Below are 23,508 nucleotides of genomic sequence, written 5' to 3'. Positions count from 1 at the left end.
TAAGAGGGACTTTAATTCAGAGGACATCCCGGAGTCGACTTGACCTGATCGACCGGTGACAAGCAAAAAAACGGATCCACTGGAGTCGCCGCCGTTGCCGTTGCCATTGGCGACACTACTCCAATTTTTCGCGAAGGCAAAAAAAAAAGGGCCTAAAAGCATCAGGAAATCCTCAACCTTTTATGATCGCCTTTTCTAGCTTTTGATCCAAATCTCATTAATTGACTCCAACCCCTAATTAGATAGCTTAATGATCACAAAGGCAAATCATGTTTTAATGGAAATGTTTTGATCTTTTGCATTTATGGTAGGAGGAATCGAAAGTGAAAAAAGACAGCGTTGGGTCGATATTATGATACTATCTTAATTTTGGAGATCGAATAATTGTACATGCAATTCAGCATTAATTGAGTTTTGACAGTAAAAGATTCATTTGCTTCCCGAATGTTATTTGACCAAAAAAATGGAGCACATGTGTGACAATAGCGAAAGAGATAGAAGATGCCTCAACGATGGTTACGTTCAGAAAACAAAAACGTTATGTACATTATTTAAATTTGTAAACTATATTCAAATTCAAATATCAGTGAAAAATAATGTCACGCTACCAATTGATGTTCACATTGTTAGTGTTTTTTTTCCTCCCTCTCTCTATTCTACGTACCAATTTGGGTCAAAATCATAGGAGTGGCCATCGACTGATATGGCATTTTGACTTTGTGCTTTCACATTAGGGATTCCGCACGTGTTATGCGACTACTCGCCCTTTTTTCCGCCAACAATAACATACGACATCGAATCAAACGCATGGCCCATCATGGTCTAATCATGTTTTGTTAGGCTAATGAAGAAATTAATATTCTACGTTGATTAAAACTTCCGCCCTCGAGGAAGCCATCGAATCCGACCTTTGATTAGCCGAAGCTCCTTTAGTTTAGGTCATACTTCGCATAACCTATCGTACGAAGAGTAATCATTCGGTGTGCCATCGGTCCAAAAATTCGTTTTGCAATGGCAATGACTAGACGTTTTGTTACTTCAACATTGACATCCCACCCGGTCTTGGAAATTGACTTAAATGTCACATGATCCGATCTTAACATCGTTACTGCTAAAAATTCTTGTTGGAATTGAATTACATGGGGTGATTGTAGCACGAGTCATCTAGTATCAATGCAACAACATTCGATCAGTTGTGATCGAGGCATCAATGTTTTGCTCGCGTTAAATGATTGCCATGAAAAAGAAGGCAAATAAATGTTATAATCACTTCTTTTAGGCCAAAAAATGTCATTAGTACTTAAGTAGATTATGTCCATTAATGTTGTAAGACGTTCTCATGGGTACCGCTTTGGCCGCAATTCCCGAAGGCTGCACATGCGCAAATTTTGCATGCCTATAGATTATTACATTATGAATTTAAAAATTAATATTTTGGTAGATGGACTTCCATTTTGTTGCCATAATTATTTTCCAATTTTTGAAATTCCACTCTTTGACCCTCTCGGCTTTGCGGATTCCGAGTCAATTCCACGTATTCCAACGGGACACACAGATTACATCACAGAGAGAGAGTTAATATGCTTTTAATTTTTTTAAATGAATTTCGTCGACGATACCAAAATAATTTACCTCGTGTTATTAACAATTTCCGCATAAAAATGAGATCATATCTTTATTAGGGTATATGCTTAATTAGCGTCCGGGAGGACTCGTATCTAACCACCACGTGTTCGGGGATAATTTCCTATTCAGGATCTTTTTATTTTATTTCATCTTATCCGTTGTGGGATAGAGAGAGAGAGAGAGAAAAGGTGATGTGCAAAAGGGGGACACCAAATTTGACTTCTAGAACGATGGGGGCAAACCCTAAAATAGAGGAAGTAGGAAAGGAAAGAAACGTGTGAACTTCCGGACTTTTCGGTTCGTTCTTTATGGTTGTGGATAAAAAGATGACAAGAGAGGGACATGGAAATCGATGGTCTGTCGGCATGCTTATCTGAATTTTCTCACGAGAAAAGCTAAGCGCCAGAGAGGTCGGGAACAATTCGGATTTTTGCACTTTTGGCGAAAGGATGACTCCCAGCGCTTTGCTCTGACTCGGATTCCGCTGGATCGGGATCGTGATTCTAGTTCTTCTTTCGTTAGGTCGGATTTTGGTTAGCTTGGTCATGGGCCTAACGATGCCGGCTCGAGCAACTTGGACATGGTTTCTTGACATGCCGAAATCGAACTCAGCCCAATCACTCAAGTGTCTCGAGATGATTCATGTGTTTATGCGAGTAGATTTTCTTTGGGTATTCGGACCGACTCGATAGTAATCAATTTTATGGGGTGCGTTTTGAGCGAGAAGTTTATTGAGCTTTCGAGTTTTGAGAGGGCTTGACTAATGGCCTCGTAGGAACGATTTCAAGTCCCCTTGACAACTTGTGGGATCGATTTCGAGTCCACCTTGACAACTTGAGCATGAAGTTTGATAAGACCTTGGCCTACACCCACTTATGTAGCAACCCAAGCCTTAAGAGGTGTGTAAATTTTAGTAAGGGTAATTGGTTTTATGATAGATTGGTTCTCATCATGGAATCATAAACTAACCATGTCCACCCCATAATTAGATTAGACTAGTCAGTCCCAATCTAGATCCTATGTATATATGGGAACAAACAGTATTATTTTTTTAGATACTTTATTTTCTTTAATCAAAAGTTCCTAAATATACTATAAGGTGATTCCACTGATATGGTCTAGTTTTTTTTTAAAGCTGGACTAGTTATTCTTCATTTAAAAAGTTTAGAATCAAAAATCAAACCAATCATCATAAAAATCACTAAGAATCGTGCGGTTCAATTTGGTTCCATCCAATTCAATTCTCAAGTTAAATCAGGAATGATGCACATTTTTAAGTTCTAGGGTACGATCCTTGAATCTCTAATGCGCTGGCTTCAAATGTTTATAGTCTCGAGCTTGCCCTGCATGCCATCGGAACCATCTCGAGCTCGAAGGTGGTGTTTTTCAAATTTTCTTATGAGTAATTTGCCTATAAACTTAGTCCTCCGCGCAGTCCAATTTAATGACTGCGCTAAAAATGTAAATGTCCTGCTCCTGACACAGTGTCATTCATCTGGTCAAACGATTTGACTGCCTCTGCTCTGATTGGCTTGTCACGTCGAGTAAATTTGGTTGGTGCGTTCCTTTAGAAATTTTGCAACCCTACTCTATATTTCTTTTTACAATTATCTCGTTGTCACATAGGTCACCCCGTTCTGTCAGCAACTTTTATTTTTCATTTCTCTAATTTCTTCTACTTCATATAATTTAATACCTCCTCCCATTTAGGAAAAGACCATTTATTTCTCTATACCACACCCCTGTGTTTCAAGGGGGAGGGCGTCACGGAGATTCAGGCAAGATTACCTTAGGAAACCTTGTAAAGGGTTTCCCTTATAGTCGAACCCCGTGGGAGTTCCATTTTTATTAAGGAGGAATCCCTCCCTTTATCCTATCTGCTTCTAAAATGTCAAAATCTTTTAAGGTCTTGTTTAGGACCAGCCAGGTTCTAATATGTTTTTCGGGAGCCTGGACTTTGCCCCCAACCTAATATTTTTCTTCCCTAGGAAAGGGAATACCCTCGTATGGCCTTCGGGTCCGGAGAAAGTCCAGGAGGCACGGCATTACCCAGACATGTGGGGTCTTGTTATTGGGGTTGTCCCCCCCGGAGCGCTGCAGTTTAAGGTCTTGCCAAGGACTACTCTCTCTTTTTGAAAGGGAAAAATATAATGTGCAATGCAATGACTCCAATCAAATTCAAGCGCCATGAAATCCGATGCGTGATTCTCTATATTTACTACAATAAAGGCATAATGTGAGGATTCCATTGAATCTTTTGATTGGCAATTGAAAAAGTACATTTCGAAATTTCAAATGCGTGCCTAATATATACAACACCTTTGTCGGCAAATGTATCTTCTACATGTCCTTCTACTTTCGTACACGTTATGCATTTCAATTTCTATGTAATCCTCTTTTCAACGTAATTCCAATTTTTTAGTTTTGCCCCATTGAGCACGCAAATATTCATTACTCCATCCAAGTCCAATTTGCGCACATTGCACATGTGTGTGGAACTCCCAAAGCAATCTCAATCGCTCTCTAGTTGTTTGAAGTGAGAATTACTTTGGTGCGTATCGATCTTCACCGATACACATATAACTATCATTTACCTTCCAAATATCTACTTTTTCCAAGGGAGAAAATAAAAAGGACCTTTTACTAGGCTTCTCATTGCTTCTCTTTACTTAAAAGAAATGTATGGAAGAACTCTAAAAACTGAAGCACATTCAATCGATTGTTTTGGTTTGCTTGACTAAATCCAAACAATGAGTGAAATCGAGTCAAGCCAAGTTGAAGCTCAACTTGACTCACAATTTTTATGCTCAAAACTCGACTCGAGCTTGAGTGAATATTGAAGATTTCTGCCTAAACTCAAGTTGGCTAGAAAATCAAGAAACTCATGCTCGAGTTGACTTGGCTCACTAAAAGTAATTTGTAAAGGCACTCAAGCTTGAATTTAAAAACTTGAATGGTGCATAATAATAAAAATATATATAAATATATCGATGTCGACTCGAAAATTCAACGAGTCAATCGTGAATATTCATCAAGTCAAACCCGAACTACATACAAGTAGCTTGAGTCAATTTCAACCTTAATTATTTTCTTCTTCTTCTTTTGGGCAAAAAAATTTTTTATTCATTTTCATGGATATGCAATAGAGAAACACAATTCAACTAAAAACTAAGACAAATCCAAAAAAAAAAAAAAAAAACTCTATATAAGAAGCTAAATCATCTAAATAAGATTATAGGTCATATGCTTAAAAAGCAGATCTCTAAATTTTCAAATTAGAACTGTCGTCCAATCGTTGAATTAGTCTTTTCAGTATTGAGCACACATTGACATCTCCAAGTGTTGCTACGGCTTTGTCTTTTAGCGGTACGCACCTAAGTTTGGCATTCCCAACAATATCGCCTTTCGGAGTATCGGGCACTTGCGGAAGTGAAATATTCACTAATCTCCTATGATCTCCTTCAAAACTGGATTTGTATATTGACAAAACCTAAGAGTAAGTGAAATCCTGAAATTAAACAGGCAAAAAAAGAAAACCCCAGATCTAGAATAAATCGGGATAGAAACCTCCCAAAACGGGAGGAGAGCAGGTCAGTTCTGCAATCTTTCCTTACATGGCACTGATGTAAGTTTTCGCCCATCTGGTTTCGCTCATGCACGCCTAACATAAGCTGCGCAGCAACCACATCTAATTACCTTGCAACGCAATTTTGGGCATTAGGCTTCCTAAATCGAAGAAAGACGTGCAATTCCACATAAAAAATTGGAGTCATTAGGCAGAAAATTCAAGTCTAAAAAGGCCCACGGCTCGGTGGGCAATAGGCCCTTATGCAAGTCCAATCGTCATAAGCCCATGAAGATAGAACACAAATCGAAAAGCATTCCGATTGCACGACCTTACCTTTCATCTCTCCCTCTCCCGTGGCTTCTCCGTCGCCAAGGCTCATCGCTAATGTCGTCCCGGTCCTTCGATCGAACCCGTCCAGCCTCGGAACGGACCGCGGAATGCATAGGTCGCATGCGCCGTTTCGCCTTCCTCGACATCGGGCGAAAAATCACGAAAGGTTTTAGGGAATTTGGTTCAGGTAAATTTTATGGATATGGCGAGATTTTGCAAATCTAGAGGGGTTTTGGTGACAAATTGGGCCTCACGGCAAGATCCCCAGGGAATAATATAATATACCTGCTTCGGAGTGCAGCTACGGTGATGGCGATTCCCTTTGATATTTCTTGCGCTTTGGATTTCTCTATTTTTGTATCTTTCATGTAAGTAGGTGCCAAAAAATAGATTATTAAATACATTTATATATTCCCCGACATATGGTGAAGTGTGCTATAAATATATATATGTATATGTGACTTCTCTTGGGAGTCACAATTTAATTTTTCTTTCGAGGCCGTCGGATCATTCCAAGGGGCAAATTCTTGGTGAGCAATTTTCATTCATTTTCGGCATTATTTTCATTTTAAGCAAAAGCAACTCGTGACTATATAATAGCTTTAAATATTTGGAATGTGTGGACATTAGTATAAAATTTGATTGCGCAAACATGGTGAAAGATATAGCATGCATAAGATTGAGATCACCGTGTCCTATTGATTTAAGCAATTTTTTGACCAAATAAAGTAATTTGTGGACGTGAATATCTTAAGCATGTAATTAATGAAAACGATATAAAGTAACAACAGCAAAAAATTTATAGACATTTAGAGTAGGTTGCTATTAGACAAAGTTAATTCCGATGTTAGTCAAGATGATGTCGTTATCGACTATTTCTGTCGTTTACATAAGAACTTAATAAAATAGAATTACAATTCATAAAATCTAATCCAATCACCTCTCTTTCTCTCTCTCGTGCAAGTGCGTGCAAAAGTTTTTAGGAGTCAAAGCCGGATCACCTTAGATCGAACACCAATGACCCTAATCGAAGGTTGTCGTAGTTACTCGATATGTGTAACTACTAAGTAACTACAAAAATGCCATCCTATGCACAAAATTATTAACTCTGCATTGTTTGGAACGATTTTTGGGATTTTATTAAAATGTCTAAAAAAGCTTTCGTGTTACTTAGAAGGTTTTGCTAACTCCAAGAACAATATTTAGTGCACTAAAACGTTTTCAAACTACGACGGCCACTTGAAACATCTTCTAATTATCGTTAGATTTTAGATTTTAAGACCATTGATCCTTAATTTTTCAGTTATATATTTTGAGTCTCCATAAAAATCTTCATTCGAAATTCATGGCGCATGACATTTAGGTTTGAGAACTTTATTAGAAAAGTATCATGACGCCAATAAGAAAATAATTTATATTTTTTATGCCCAAAGTGAAGGTGATTTGTGAAACATCTGGATTTAAGGTTCAACAACATCGATGGAATGAGCTTAAGATACAATCTAATGGTAATAAATAATTAAAAAATAAAGTACGCATTATGCTAGTAATACCTATCAAAGAACGATCATCACATAACAATTTCTAAAAAATCAGCAGACGACCTGAAGAATTATATCAATATAAATGATTGAATTGTAACGCAAAATGACATTTCTTCCATCTAGACCCGGTTTTTATTCATCGAACAGAAATGTAAAATTTAATTCCCCAAAACCATAATTAAATGAACTATGACTGCACTGTGTGAAAGCACTTGAAACGTCATCTACGCAACCAATAATAAATAATAATAAAATATATCAATCAACAATAAAAATAAAAATAAAAAGAAACCCCCCAAATGCCACCTGCTTTACTATTGGTGGGGTCGCACGTGGGGTCCTGTCCACGTGGTTAGACCACACGCGCTTCTCGACTCTACTTCACTCCGCAAAAAAATAAAAAATGAAAAATAAAAAATAATATTATTTAAATTCCGTCTTTCCCCAACGCTCCTCGGAATAAGCTTGGATCTTGCGATTTTTAACTAATAAGATAATAATTATGTTTTTATTATTATTAAATTCTTGCTATTATTATTTGATATCCTGAGCAAAGAGAGCATGAAAGAACTTGCCGTCTGCCACTACTTCTCTTAAATTCGATTTTTTTTTTCAACGGGGCCGAATTAAATATTATTATCCGAGGATGGGTTAGGTCAAAAATAATGCAAGTTCCCATAAAACACTTTAAAGAAAAAAGAGGAAGAACCTACCGTGGCCCCCGCCCAAAAAAGAGGAGGAAATTATTTAATAATTATGTGGAATTATCGTCATCATTATTTTATTTTTTTGGTGTATTTGGCCGGGGAAAAAAAGCAAAAAGGGTACGTCCCTTTTCTAGGGCTACAACACACATAGATAAGATCATGAAGAAAGAAAGCATAGCATAAAAATAAAAACTATAGTCCCCTCCATTAAATTACAAAGTGGGGTTAAAAAGTCTCTGCATGATTCTACACGCTTTGCCCCACTTTTGTGGACTTTTCTCAACGAATTTTCTCCCCTTTTTTATATATATAATATATTTTATATTGCTTTTTTTAGCGTTTTTTTAATGAGATTTTTCACCGCCTATTTCTTTTTTCATTTTTTGGGTCCTTTTCTCCCTTTTTAAGTGAAAGCCAACACAATCTGAGAACAGGGTCAAGCCAATGGCTGAAAAGTTTTCTTGGAGACACCTAAGAAAACACGAAAGAAAAAAAAGGAATAAAAAAGGAATAAAATAATGATTAAATAATAAGGGGTTCTTGGCTGGGGCCCACCTATGTTGCTTGGCAGCATGTCAAACCCCATTGTAATGCACTAGGTAAAATATGCTGAAAAGTAGTAATATTTTCTCGCCGATTTTTTTAATCGATTTCGTGGCGAGATTTTTTTTTATTATAATTTTTGTGCGTAATATAATAATCGTTCGCCTGATATTACGAGATTAAATAATCCGAGGGGGCGATTTTAAATAATATTTCTTAGCTGTTTGCAAATAATGGTATCATACACGTCCCTTTATTAAATTGCACACGTACTTATCGAATAGGATAAATTATCATTATCCATTAACCTATTCGATTAATTAACGGGTGAGACTAACTAGGATTAACTAAATTAAGGGTGACTATTGGAGATGCTCATTAGGGTCGTAATCAAGTCTCGGCCACCTCCCCCTACTCCTCCAAGCTACGTTGCGACCGGTCCGTACATTAGTTAATTAAGGAAAAATAATTAAAGAAGTATTAACCTAAGATCGCTACGATAATTTTGTCGTTAATCAGCTGATTTCACATCGCAAACCCAAAGAGACAAGTGCATAATACATATCTAATTAATTGTAGTTTTCACGGTCCATCGACATAGGTAAAAAGACCATTTTCTTTTTGTACTTTTGCACGATTGATCTTTGGGGGGGTGTGGAGGACGTGGAATTCTTTCGATTTTTTTTTTTTTTGTGAAAATGATTTGAGGTGTCTTTTTTTTCGATGGATTTTAATTGACTGTTTTGGATTCTTGTGATTCCAACATACGTAAACATCAAATTTCTAATCCTACCGGTGCAAGCTCGGGGCGGAGGAACAGAACAAAAAAGAAAGAGCGGGATTTCTTTTTCTTTTTCTTTTTTAATAGTAGTAAGCAAGATGCGTGGTGGCAACTCTAAAGTCAAACTATGATATTATAAATATGTTGACCGAACCTATTCTCGAGCAAAGGGGTGGTTTACTACATGAACCGGACTAGCCGGAATGGGGTCCATTTGAATATAAAGAAGCGACGATGAACATTTTGTTAGTCCAATGGTTGACATGGGCGTAGCAAAATTAAGAATTCGAGAGACATTGATTTTGACTTTCCACATACAGAGAGGGGGTTTTTATAGATATGAAAGTGATTAGAGATTGGGACATTCAAAGTTTGATTTAGCGTGGAACAAGGGAACACATGGTCCATAAGACAAGTATCATGTACAATACAAACTCTCAAAACAAAATTTTTCATATGTTAAATATGATAATATCGATTATAATATATATAGGCATGCATGCAACATTAGTTTGTTTACAAAGAATGTGTCATCGAGACACTAGTTAATAAATTAATATTTTCGTAGTCTTTACATTAAAAACTGAATAGATGTGCACAATAAAAGAATAGTGTTTGGAAAAGCAAATTAGTCAACAATAAAATTTAAAATTGTGGCAAGATGAGATATTTAAGTTCAGCATTAAAAGGTAAAAAATTTATGAGTTTGTCCATTTTGTCGGTATTGTGTTATTGCAATATGCCTCGACAAACAATGGCAACAATTAATGAAAACTCGAGTTCGAGGCAGGAATTCATTGCCAATTTCGCTTTCTGTATAGTAGAGATCGATCGATGCGGAATTTCTCAACAATGACATTTTTTAGATAGCTTGTTAAGGAAGCATTACGGTGTTCAATGTACCAATCGATCTTGTACTGTTTATGGCCCGTTTTTCATATCCAAAACTTTCCTCATAAAATTGTGTATAATAAACGGCTGGGAAGTTTCGACCCAAAAAAAAAAAAAAACGGCTGGAAAGTACTTATTAGCAAGACCCAACTGATACCATAACAACTCATCATAAGTACTCGCAGACTCGCAGTATATTTCGTGCGCACGACTGTGCAATTTGCATTCCACTTTCGACGCACTAAATCTCTCTCTCTCTCTCTCTCGCAGCCGCTTACGTAAAAGCCCCTTCGCTCGCCATGATGTCCCCTCACGAACGCATTCCGGCGTCGTTTGGAGCGCACCTCGGTTCGATACGCGCGAGCGAGACGCTGAACAAAGGACGGACCCCAGCTTCACTCGTGCGCCACACCAGGGAATCCCCGTACGTCAGCTTTTCTAGCCAAAAAAAATAAAAATGTTTTTTTTTGCGTCAATTTTGGGGAGGAAAAGAAAAAGGGTTTTATTAAATTATCAATATGTTTTTTATTTTTTTATCCGGGAGAGAGAAAAAGAAGAGGGGTATTTATTTATTGGCAATTTCGGGTAGTGCATCTAATCGCTCGAAATAAAAAAAAAAAGCGGCCCACTGAAGGAGATCTCGCCAATTAAAGATGGCAAAAAAGAGAGGGAGGATAATTTGGGAGAGGGAGATCTCTCCCTATCCGGCTCTGTTTTTTTATGCGGTTGTGTCGACGGCTAGGGTTGCGCATACGGTCGCAAGCGCATCCACGGAGGCTCTTCTAGATGTTGTTACTTAGTGGGGGGGTTTCACACGTGGCGGCAAATGGAGGCATTCCGCATGCGCTCGTGCATGTAACGCTTGTATTTAAAATGAGCGTTATTTCGTGGTAGAATTGGAAATCGGAGAATTTGATTGGTAAGACCTAGACCCGTTAAACGGTGGGTCGGGTCGGGTCATAAATGGTCCGACCCAAAGCGACCCATTTAACCCGTTTATAACCCATTTATCATCTGCGGAAATTTTTCGGCCCATACCCGACCCGACCTATACCCAACCCATACCCGACCCATTTAACAAAACATAAAAGCTTATATATATATATATATATTAAAATGGTATTGCTAACATGATTTTATATAATTAAAAATTGAATTTTAATTATTTTTTATTTTTAAAAATTAATTTTTAATTAATTTTTATTTTAAAAAAAAATTAAAATTAAAATTATTTTTAATTTTCTTTTTCTCTTTTCTCTTTTCTCTTTCTTTTTCTTCTTCCTCTTCTTTGCCGGCCGCCGCCACAACGACGGCCGGTGATCGGACACGGGCGAGCCGGCTCGCTCGGCTCGCCGACGCCGGCGAGCTCAAGCTCGCCCCTCGCCGGATTTGGCGAGGTTGGAGCCCGCCGACGCCGGCGAGTTCGAGTCTCGCCGACGGCGAGGCTCGGGCCTCGCGAACGTCGCCGAGGCCTCCGCCTCGCCGGATCGGTGAGCTCGAGGCTCGCCGCGTCGGGCGAGCTCGAGCTCGCCCCTTGCCCGACGCCGGCGAGTTCGCGTCTCGCCAGATCCGGCGGCTCGCCCAACGCCGGCTAGCTCAAGGCTCGCCTAGCCGGTCCTGCACCGTCCCCAGGTGCCGAAGAATCGGAGTTAGAAGAAAGAAAAAAAAAAAGGAAAGAAAAAATAATTATAATTTTGATTTTTATAAAAAAAATTGTAAAATTAAAGAGAAGAGAGAGATAATGAGGTTTTAAGTGAAAAATGGGTTGATAAATGGGTCATAAACGGGTCGAGAAGGCGACCCATTTAAAACCCATATATCTTAGTGTTTACCCATTAAAACTTCTTATGGGTGCTTTATAAGATAAAGCTTGACCCATTAATGACCTATTTAAACATAAATTGGTCCATAAATGGGTTGCACAACCCATTTAACACCTCTAGTACTAAGACCTTAGTTAGATTCTAGATTTTAAGGAAAGAAGGCTCGATTCCCATTTCCCTTTTTATAGGAATCATAAATTCCTAGTCTAGTTCCCAATTCAATTTCAGGAACTAGAATTAAGAATTGAAAATCACAAATCGAGACTAGACCAGAAACCTAAAGTAAAATCCATAATTTTTCTCATGAACTGGAACCTGAAGTGTAATTTCTTTTATATATATAATAATTGAATGTTTTATTTAATTCTTTCTCATTTTTAAATATAGATAGTCTCGATGAGGAGATTATCATTGGTAAATAGAGCTTGCTAATGGAAACGGAATGAATATATGCGGTGGAGCTTTCTAATAAATATTTAACTTTAGTTAATAGTAATTTTAAATTTTAAACTATTATTAAGTGATTAACAATACTTGTCGTTTTTTTGATTTCGAATAATTAGAATTTGGAACAATTTTTCATGGATGATTGAGGATCAAAGTTTTATAATATAGGTTTTATGTTACATGTTTTGAACATTTTATTATTCATTTAAATTTATGTGGTCATCTTTTATGAATTGTTCCTATCGACAAATGAGAAACTTTCATTATTGTTATTGCGTTTATTTTCATTTTGCTTAACTAAAAATGAAACAAAATAAAAACCTATTAGGCCTTCGAATCGACCTTGAAACTCGTGATGGGATAAATTCTAGATCCATTTACACTTATTCACATCGTGTGAATCGTCAAGCGAACTAACTAAAAAAGAATATGGAGTAATCATTATCGAATTCAAAAACGTTTATTTATTATGATCAGTGCCATATCGAATGAAGACACTATAACGGGTCCATTTAAGGATTATGATAGATTATATAAAATATAAATATAAATATAAGTAATCTCACGTTCGCATTAGCAATTTTGTCTTGGAACTCAAGGAAAAAATGTGGGTTTATTTTTTTTGGACACTTTCTTTCATAAGTGGGGGAGGGTTGAGAGCGAGGGAAGTCCCCTTGCCACTTTTGGGCCCCAGCTCACGAGCGACAAAAAATGGAGAGAGAGAGAGAGAGTAGTAGTGGATCTAACATGGTGGGTCAACCATTTTGGGTGGGCCCCTCGCCCCACGTCTGACGTGGCCACACAAGTCCACCGAATATTAGTTCTTTTACCGAGCCCACGCTAGCCTCACAGCCTCCCTTCCCCTTGACCGTAATAATAAATATCTTTATTTTTTTTCTTTTTCATCCCCGCCCGGTGGCCAAAAATCGCATCCCAACCCCGTCACCGACTGGTCAAAAACCCCTAAAGAAAACAAACGCGAGGTTTGGTGGTGTATGGCGGTCGGGGATGGCCCCGCTAAACTTAGTGGCCAAGTGTTCAATTCTTGACCAACTTCGTAACAATTTAACTTCATTCCCACTATAAAATAATAATAAATAGTTTTTTTTAATCAAATATGGTCATTTATGTAATAAATTCAATGGTCACTCTTCTAACATAAAAGAGAGAAATTGGGGGTTCGAATCCCTATATTTTCAGAGAGTTGGCTCAGTGAATAATTAGTTTTAAGTGTGGGTTTGATTCTTCTGAAATTGAAAGTGAGAGTTATAATAAAAGTAAAGTAAGATTGATAAAAAGAAAAAAAGAAAAGTATCCATAAACAAGACTCTCGCGGATTTCAACAGATCAGAAATGAGCGGATTTTACTCTTGATTTTTCCTTTTCTTTTTGAATTTTTTTACGGCTGGATAGTCGGAGCTGAATGTGAAAAACGGATCGGGGCGGAAAGATCTCGGGCGTCTCCGTGTGTCACAGCCCCGTCGCGCTATCAGTCCTCGGGCGGAAAGAGATATTTTAGAGGATAAAAAAAGTCGGGGGCGGAGGTGGATAGCCAATAGCAAGATCCAAGGCGAGGAATTAGGGCGAGTGGTGGGGAGGGAGGCCGCCACGTGTTCGCCCGAGTGCGCCGCCACGTCGGCCGGACGACACCGCCACGCTGTACTCCGCTTTTCTTCTCCTTCATTCATTCATCGTTTTCTCCTCCGGCAGGAGAATCCTCGAAAATGCGGGGATCCCTCGTTTTGGCGCGACGCCCCTTCTGAAAGCGCGTGAAACGACAGCCAATAATATAAAAATAAATAAATGCACGGAGCCAATTAAAAGGAATTTATCTGCGTGTAAATCTAAAGTATTGTAATTAATTTTCAAACCTGAAGTTCTCGGGAAAAGGTTCCCATCTAATTAATCTTTTTGCCTGTTAATGCCCTTTTTTTTTAATTAGCTGCGCTGTTAAATTTGACCCGGGAAGCGATGCCCTGTTTGTTGGTCACCTTTTCCCGATGTGAAATAATTCGATTAAAAAAAAGAAAGGGGAAAAAAAAAATTATTCTCCGACCTCCGTGGGGCCCAGTACACGTCACCGGACCCACATCTAGCGAAGAACGTGACAAATAGGCCGCGAGAGAGAAGGAGGGGGGGGGGAAAATGATTTCCCGAACCGGTCTCCTTATTTTATTAGTTTTTTTAATTTTCTCCCCCCTTTCCGTAATGCTGTGGGTCCCGCGCTTTTTCTCTGGGAAGTTCCGTGACCGCGACTTCCCCTCCCAGCCCGACGTAGGACCGTCGGATCGGGATGATCCTACGGCCCGGATCCCGCACGCGCTCCCCGGGGCGTGGGGGCGGGGGGGCGCGATCTAGTCTCTCTCTCTCTCTATGTTTTTCTTCGGTGCCAGCTCGGACTCGACTCGGAAAAGATGCCACCGCCACGTCGGCGACCCATCCGACGGCCCGCCGAGGTTTCTTGCCCGGGATGGGAGCGCGCGGGGCCGTCCGATGGCTAACATGGATTTCCTTTGTCTCTTTACCCCGGGAGGCGGGCCCCATGAGTCAATTCCTGGGAAAAAAAAAAGGAGATTTTTTTTTTTTTTAAATTGCCCAGTAGTACTATGGTCTCGTCTATCTATCTATCTATCTAATCTATTCAGCCAGTAATAGCAGGACCGATACCGATAATATTATTTTGGGGAATTTTTCTTTTTAAAAAGAAATCAAAATAAGCATTTAATTAAAAAATCGTAAAGTGGGGAAACCGAACCAATGAATTTGACCGGTTGGAGCGATATTTTATTTTCCTTTTTTGCGGTCACCAAGATTCCTTATAATCTCGTCATGTTGCTTTTACCAAGGTCTAGGGCAACCGGCGATAGCCAGTCAGGACATCGCTTGGGGAAAATCAATGGCCCCACTTTTTTTTTTTTTTTCCCTCCTTTCTTTGTTTCTTTTTCCTTGCATTTTTTTTTAATTCCCACCTTGCGATCGTGGGGTCACTGTGTTTGGTCCCAGTCAGTACTTAACTTCTCATTAATTTATTGAGAAAAAAATATAATTAAATTATTGGTGGGATCTTTTCCTTTTCATTTTAATTTTTTAATCTTTTTCTTTTATTCGGTAGGGTTTTAAATGGGCAATCGAGTAAGAGAAGATGATGGGAGCTCGTGGCCGCAGTGGCGAGGAAGAGCCGACACGTGGCGGTGTCAGCGAGGGGGCGAGCCAGTCATTCAATGAACGAAATTTGCCCTCCCCGCTCTCTCTCTCCATCCTCCCCGCCCGGGAGGGCAGGCCGGGACACGTGGACGGCCCGTGGTTTCCCCGAAATTGCGCTCGGATCCTCGGAATCTGAAAATTGTGGCACCTACGTTCGTTTGGAAAGCGCCTGATCTACTTATGTATATAATCCACGAATGAAGAAACATCAAATATGCGTAAATGCTTCCCCATTGATATATACGGCAAGATATCCACATGGGAATTCTCTATAATTATAGCTGGATAATTAAAGATTCTCTCTAAAGATCTAGGATTTCTTGCAATTTGACGTGTAAGGTAATGCATTTATTTCATAAATTTAATTTTGTGGGGTAAAAAATATAAGTCTAAATTGAAATTCTAGTATACTAGTTTGGATGAATTTAAAACCGTGGAGGTGAAAATACACGGGTAAAACTACGTGCCAAGTGAAAATGGAAAGCATGGAATGTAATGTAGTGGGACGGCCCTTAAAATAACGAAACCGACACTCTTATCATGCAATTATGTGAGTATCAATTCACCCTTGATCATCCAGTTAATTTCGTTTCATCATTCAATGAGCTGATATAAAATATCGGATCATCTAACGTATTATTTCATGAATAGCATGTTTTCATTTATGATAAGCATATTTTCGAATAACTATGCGCTGCGTAAAAAAAAAAAACATGGAGTATTCATTCTTAGAATAAAGTCTTCAATTTCCTATTTAGGGATTATCGTGTCGTATCGTGTCATGTTGAATAATTTTGCATGAAAATGCAAAGTTACTTAGATGGGGTGCCAAAAAAGGGAATATCTTAAAATCCCGGACGGCCGCAGCAATAAATGGAAAATACCGGACGCAAAATTAGGGAATGGGGGGTTGGGTCGGGAGGGAAAAAAAAAAAAAAAAACGTGTCCCCATCGCGCACGAGAGGACGGGCAGGGCAGGGGAGGGTGCGGTGCGGGATCGAGATAGGAATTCGCGACCGACGATTCTCCCACGCCCTCCGGACGGCCCGGATCTTGCCATGCTGGCAAACGGGGGGAGCCTGGGGCCGTCGGATGTGTCGAGCGCATCGACGGTCGAGGATCGGCCATGTCACGGGGTCGTCCCATCGCGGCCGTCCACGGGGCTCCCGAGTGGGGTTTCCGCCGATGGCGAAATGGCCAAAAAGACGATGAGAGATGAGAGAGCACAATAAAAGGACAATGGACTCCCGCAGGGAGGAGAGAGAAGGCAGAGAGGAGAGAGAAGGGCGAGGGGGTTAGAGAGAGAAAGTAAAGAGAGAGAGAGAGTAGAAGAAGAAGAAGAAGAAGAAGATAAGCGAAGGAGGTGCGAGATCTTTCAATCGAGCTTCTTCTGCACAGCGAAAGATCTCCCTGGCGTCGATTCAGTGGTCCTCCGGCGGAGATACTTTGCTCGGAATCTGCTGATTCCGGCGGCGGCGGCGGCGGTTCGGTTCCCCGGCGAATTATGCTCCGGCGCCGGCGATGAGATAAGGTTCTCATATCCTGGTGCACATCGGCCGATTCGAGGAGGAAGGGAGCGCGGAATCCATGGACAGGAGCAGGGAGGCCAGGAGAGCTACTATGGCGGCTTCTAATGGCCTGTCCAGGCGGAGGCACAGGACCGGTCTCCGAGACTCGCCAGGTAACCAGATCTCTCTCTCTGTCTTCCTCTCTTTCTCTCTCTACGGAGTTCCGATTCGGGAGAGGAGGGAGCAATCTCTGATTTGACCGGAGGTTTTTCTTTTCCTCTGTGTGTCGTTTCTGCAGAGGAAGACGGACCGGCGGAGCTCGCGGAGACGGCGAGGCTGAGAGATCGAGGGAGCAGCGGGAAGAAGGACCGGGACCGGGATCGGGATCGGGAGCGCGGGGAGCGGGAGAGGGATCGGTTCTCGCGGAGCGGGAAGCGGAGGAGGGGCGACCGGCTGATGCTGAACAGGGAGGACGGGGGCGAGGAGAGCTCGGAGGAGAGTGTGAACGACGAGGACGAGGAGGACGAGGAGGACGGGAGCGGGAGCGGGCACCACGTGAGGCTGCTCCCGCCGTCGGCCCAGGCTAACTCGCTCTCGTCCTCTTCCGTGGCCGCAGGTCTGAACAACAACCACAACAGCCGCCGGAGCTTCCCCCCGGCGTCGAAGGTCTTCCGGACGGCGCCGTGGAAAGCGGCCGATGAGATGATCGGCGTCTCGGTGCCAAGGAAGGCTCGGTCAGGTAGAGCGGTGGGCTACTTTCGATTTGGAACCGACACCGAATTTGTTCAAGCTTTTTCTTGGTGTTTTTGATGGATTTCCTCAAGAGTTCTGATGATGTATTGATTCCGGGTCTTCCTTTTTGTGCTTTATTTTCAGCTTCGACGAAGAGGACCCCCGAGTGGGTTTCAGCCAGCGGTCATTTGGTTGGTGGCGACCAAATCCTCCGGCAGCCTTCAACCTCCCCTGTGAGGCCGAGTCTCGCAGCTACGACGGCCTCTCCAGTGAGGCCACTTTCGCCTTTTTCTTCGAATGCCCCGGTCCGAAAGAAGTTGGTGGGTTTTTTCTTCTCCTCATTTTGCTCAGTTTCCGACTCTTCAATTGACTCTCTTGTGTCTATGATTCACTTATTTCTCTGGATGCTCTGTTTCTTTGATTACAGAAGCCGAACGGACCAAAGCAGAAACCACCGAAGTCGTCCTCAAAGTCGGCATCTTCAGCTCAAGATGAAATCGAGATCGAGATTGCGGAGGTCTTGTACGGAATGATGAGGCAGCCTCAGGGTCCTTCGAAGATTGAAGCCTTGGGAGTCGATTTGGCGAAGTTCGATTCGAGGGAAGAGAATAACTCCACTGGAGATGCCAAGTCCCGAATTTCATCTCCCACCTCGAACTCTCAATCTGGCGCTCCACTATCGTCATCGGCGTTACCCCAAAACTCTGGTTCATCTGCCCCTCCCTTGACTGCTAGCGGTGGGTTCCGACTTCTCCAGCAGTCAACTCTGAGCTTCTGTCGGAGGATTTCTTGGTTTTCGCCAGTCATTTTGCTTGAGTTTTCACTGAAGAAAACGCTTGAATTTGCGATTTGCTGACTTTATTGGGGTCCTTGCTTTATCGAATCTGCAGCACCCAAGAGGAAAAAGCCTCGCCCGATGAAGTACGAGGATGAAACGCCACCCATGTTTCCGGTTAGGAGTAGCCCCATCTCCTCAACCAAGGCTGAAATCGACCAGAAGGCAAAGATCGAAGCCGCCTCACCAAATATGGAGAAAGCACTGGGATTCGCAGCGGAAGAAAATGGTGCTTCCGTTGATTTGGCCAAATCTCAACCCGCTCCGGCTTCGCTGGAGAACCAATCGGAGCCGATGAAGCTGGAAGGCTACCCGGCGCCGGATTCCAAGCTTCCGACCGAAGAATCGGAGAGCAGAGACGCAGCTGCGGCTAAGGAGGAGCCTCCGTCGCCCAAAAAGAATCTTCCGGCCTCCAATTGGATGATGACCGTGTGGATAAGACAGCAACGAAATCGTGAGCACCCGAGATATTTTTTTTTTCCCTTCATCTCTTTATTCTTCTGGGTTTGGTTCGTGGGATTTCGGTTTGACCCTCTTTTTGGGCCGTTTCATCAGGAACTCCGGAATTCCTGAGATTGAGAAGCAGCGAGAAGAGAAGTTTCAGATAGATCTGATGGTAAACGTTGCTACTTTTCTTTATCTTTTCTGTCAGATATCAGTGCTTTTATTTCTGACTCTGATTTTCCTTTTAATGGCGAGTAAAGGCTCCTCCTCCGTCGAGATCATCTCCAGAAAGGGATGGTGATACTGATTTTCCAGCAGTAGATCCGAAGTCTGTGGTGTCAAATATGAGAGCTGTGAGTAGGCCAGCCTGTTTTTGACCTTTTTTTGACGACCTCCCTTTTTTTAGCACGGCAATGAAATACGACAAGTTTTGATCTTTCGATTATTCCTCGTGCAGGACATGAAGCCCTCGGTGAAAGATGATGAGAAGACTACGACCAAGGTCGGAAAGGAAGAAGCAGTAAATGTGGAAGCGGAGGCAGCAGCGAAAGCGATGGCTGCAGATGCTGAATCGCAGAAGCCGGCTGTTCATAAGGTGAAGAATATCGATCTCCAGCTTGATTTGGAGAAGACAGATGGAGGAGCGGGCAATGCGAGTGTTAACAAGATTAATCAGCCTGTCCACAAGCAGCAGCAACAGCAGTCTCTTGCTGAGAAATCTGGTAATTAGATCTGTTCCGCTTGACTTCTCGGCCGAGGGATTTGAAGGGGGTGAATGTGGTTAATCTGGTCTCTACTTCCTCTTCTTCCAATTTTCTTGAGGAAAGAAGTGAATTTTTTGAGAGCGCTCTTGTCTCGCCGCGATTCTTTCTTAAATTTGCCCTCCTGATTTGCTGATTTTGGTCTTCTCTATTCTTCCTTTTCAGCTCAAACCCCCAATTCTTTACCTTTCTCAATGTCCGTACCTGGATGGCCTGGCGGGCTTCCACCCATGGGGTACGATCGAGTTGATCATTGTGTTTTTTGATGTTTCCGTGGCTAAGAGCAGCTTTATAGTTGCACTTGGATTCTTTTGTGGGTGGAAATTGATGTTTGTCATCAGCAGATACATGGGGCCATTAGGAGGGGTTGTCTCGATGGATGGGACTGCTGTTGCTTCTGCTGCAATCCAGGTACTCAAAACTTGGCATTTGCCTTAGCATCTGCTCACGTCGTTGGTCTTCTCTTGTTGCTCATAGACTTCTCTACTTATGCAGCCACCGCAGTTGCTTTTCGGTCAGTCCCGTCTGAAAAGGTGCGCCACCCATTGCTACATTGCTCGGACTATTAGTATTCACCAGCAATTCGCAAGGATGAATCATCCCTTCTGGCCAGCAGCTGCTGGTTCAGCTTCGCTTTATGGGGCCAAGCCCTGCAATCTCAATGTGGTTCCATCTCCTGAGTTGCATGGAAATTCAACGTCCGCTAGAAACATGAATATGAATGTGCATCCGGACAAGGGTCAAAATCTTGCCATCTTTCCCAGTAAAGAGAAGGCATCTCAGTCTGCAAGTAGTGTTGATGCTCCTCAAAGAAAGCAAATTTTGCTCCAGCAAACTATGCCTCCTGGAACACCTAACAATATTCTGGTGTGTATTTTATATTAGATTGGTGTTGATGTTCATCTTGGTCTGGTTTTGAGAGTTAGGTGGGGTAAGTCATTCTCTTCTTTTCTCGATGTTACAGCATCCTGCTTTCATCATCCCTCTGGGCCACCAGCCGCACCAGCAACATGCGGCAGCAGCCGCCGCTTCAGTCCGACCCGGACCTGCAAAGTCCCCAAATGTAGGTGGCACGGCTTCAGCTGGCGCCACCACATCCGCCTCAAGTAGCAGCTCTGCTGCAGCTGCAGCTACAGCAATGAGCTTCAACTATGCAAATATGCCTGGAGGTGATACTCAGTACTTGGCGATTTTGCAGAATAATGCATATCCATTTCCCGTGCCAACTCATGTTGGGGCTGCGCCACCTTTCCGAGGGTCCCATGCTCAGGCGATGCCCTTCTTCAATGGACAATTCTACTCTCCTCAAATGATCCACCCTTCCCAGCTCCAGCAGCAATCGCCTGTTCAATTACCACAGTCGCAACCAGGTCATCATAACACTAGCATTTCCAGTAGTTCCTCATCAACCCAGAAGCACTTGCAAAATCAGCAGCAGAGACCGCACAACAGTAATGGAAACTTGCCTGGCTATCCTTCAGCTAAAACCACCCAGCAATCACAGCAACTGCAGCTGCAGCACAATCAACATGCGCCTCATCAAGTTCGTGCCCTGGAATCTGAGGGTGGTGAAGATAGTCCTTCAACAGCTGATAGTCGAGTTGCACGAGCTAACATGAGCATCTACGGTCAGAATTTTACTATGCCCATAACTACTGGGAACTTTGCTCTGATGACCCCTGCTCATCTGGGTGCAGCCAATGGCACTGGCAACACTCCTGGTGACAAGAAGCAGCAGCAGCAGCAGCTGCTTCCACAACAGCCGGGTCCAAAATCTGGAATGGAGTCATTGCCATCTCAGGCTTTTGCGATGTCATTCTCCTCCATTAATAGTTCAGCGTCTCCACATGGCCTTGACATAATGGCGCATAATCATGCCATTCTCCAGAGCCTCCCTGAAGCCAACAGGCAAAATTATCAGTTCATGGCTGCTGCTGCAGCTGCACAAGCTGCACAAGCTGCACAGCAGAAGAAGAATCACCGGGCCTCTGATGAAGGTAAAACAGGAGGTAATGATGCTTCCAATGAAGATGAAAGAAAGCCATCTGCTGGGAAGACTTCGGCAACAATGACGCAATCTATTGCATTTTCTCGGCCCGAACTGGCTGATACTTCAGTTTCCGCGTTACCTGGCAGTAATGTCGTTGATAGTTCTGCGCGAACCCTAAACCTTGGCTCTGCTTCTTCTCGAACTTCTGGTTCAGTAATACCAACTGTCGTGAGTACCCTTAGTGGACCCACTTCCCAGCAGCAACTTCAGCGGAATCAACAGCAGCAGATGATGCAACTCCAGAAGCAGCAGCAGTATGCTGTAAATGCAGCAGCTCGGAGCAAGTCTCCTGTCACTAGCAACGGAAGTGTGTATGGTGATCATCTTCCTCCATCTTCTGCGGCTGCCTCCAAATTTCCCAGTTCTCTGTCTTCATTTCCCCAGAATCTGATTCAAACAAGTTCCAATCAAAGTCAGTCTACGCAATGGAAGGGTTCAATTCGTCCAGCTACATCTCAAGTTCCATCTTCTCTCACCACCACCTCCACGTCATCCCTTAAAAATCTTCCACAACAGCAGGGCCGAACACCACAAGGCCAGACACACATTTCCTTCGCAGCCACCTCCAAATCCCCTAGTACCTTACAGGGTCAACAAATCCCTAGTAGTAATCAATCTCCATCTTCTCCAGTGGTGGTTGGATCACCAACCACTTCTTCAATGTCTAAAAGCGCTGGTGGAAGCCCAAGGACTGCCACTTCATCCTCTACGGGTAACAAATCTGCACAAGCTTCCTCATTGCAAGCACAAGTGAAAAACCCCTCATCGGTGCCTACTCGCAAGTCATCGCCTGTTGGCACGGGAAATGCACCGTCCATCTTGGGGAACTCGCAGGTGACATCTTCCTCGAGTGGAGGAACCAAACATCAGCAACAGCTTCCGAAGCAGCAATTGCCGCAGCAACAGCTTTTCTTTTCTAATCATCATCATCATCCTCCTCCTTTTATGCAAATGCAAGCTCCTCATTCAACGAATTCACCATCCTCAACAATGTCTGGTCCTAATGCCTATTATCATCAGAGAAGACCACCTGACCAACAGTCCAAGTCCCAGCAACTGCAAGGCTCAGGAGCAACTTCCTCATCGGGGATGTTGTCGCTTTGTACCTCCGTCACGCTTGCTAATGCTAGTACTTGTGATCCTGTAAAAGCTGTTGCCGCGAGTAACCTGAAGGGAGGAGGTGGATTGCCCTCACAGAATATTCTCCATGCTGCTCAGTTCACTGTTGCGCAGTCATCCGGCAGTCCACATCAGCTCGTCCCAGCTGGGTTCTCATATATTCATCCTGTTCCAAGTACGGTGCAGGTGAAACCAGCCGAACAAAAGCAGCCTGCTGGTGAGTAGCGACATGCCTTGTCAGCTTTTGCGTTACCTCACTCTTATTTATAAGGAACAGCTAAACTGCGAAATACAGAGCATGGATAAGTTTTTGAAAAGTTGGATTAGAGATGCATAAGTTTTTGAAAAGTTGACATTTGATTTTCGCTCAGGAAATTGATCTTTTATGCCCCCCTCTGGCAGCGCGAGAGGAAATGTGAGTGTCATCAAGATGGCTTCTGTTGGGGGGAAGCAACCATGACCGGAGACAAGAACATGGTGCAACCTGGCATCCACAATTTTGGAGAGGAAGGTTGAACCAGCAAAACGGGGGATGATGATGGTTCCCCCCTGTTGGGGCTGTTCCTGCGAATGTTTATTCGTCTTGGATTATCTC

The 23,508-nt window shown here is 42.5% G+C and overlaps 1 protein-coding gene across 1 annotated transcript; it reads left to right on the top strand.

Annotated features, from left to right (window-relative positions):
• The first annotated feature begins 16,715 nt into the window (after nucleotides 1-16,715).
• Nucleotides 16,716-23,138, top strand: LOC104414855 (protein TIME FOR COFFEE). The gene is made up of 12 exons (XM_039300706.1): nucleotides 16,716-17,145; nucleotides 17,271-17,711; nucleotides 17,849-18,024; nucleotides 18,132-18,441; nucleotides 18,595-18,925; nucleotides 19,095-19,155; nucleotides 19,244-19,336; nucleotides 19,441-19,705; nucleotides 19,910-19,979; nucleotides 20,089-20,155; nucleotides 20,240-20,611; nucleotides 20,709-23,138. The coding sequence occupies exons 1-12, from the start codon at nucleotides 17,052-17,054 to the stop codon at nucleotides 23,136-23,138; spliced, it is 4,710 nt and encodes a 1,569-aa protein (XP_039156640.1). The 5' UTR covers nucleotides 16,716-17,051.
• Nucleotides 23,139-23,508: the final 370 nt, after the last annotated feature.

Source organism: Eucalyptus grandis, chromosome 8 (assembly GCF_016545825.1).
Source record: "Eucalyptus grandis isolate ANBG69807.140 chromosome 8, ASM1654582v1, whole genome shotgun sequence".
Classification (NCBI taxonomy): Eukaryota; Viridiplantae; Streptophyta; class Magnoliopsida; order Myrtales; family Myrtaceae; genus Eucalyptus; species Eucalyptus grandis.
This window is presented reverse-complemented; position numbering and strand designations above follow the sequence as displayed.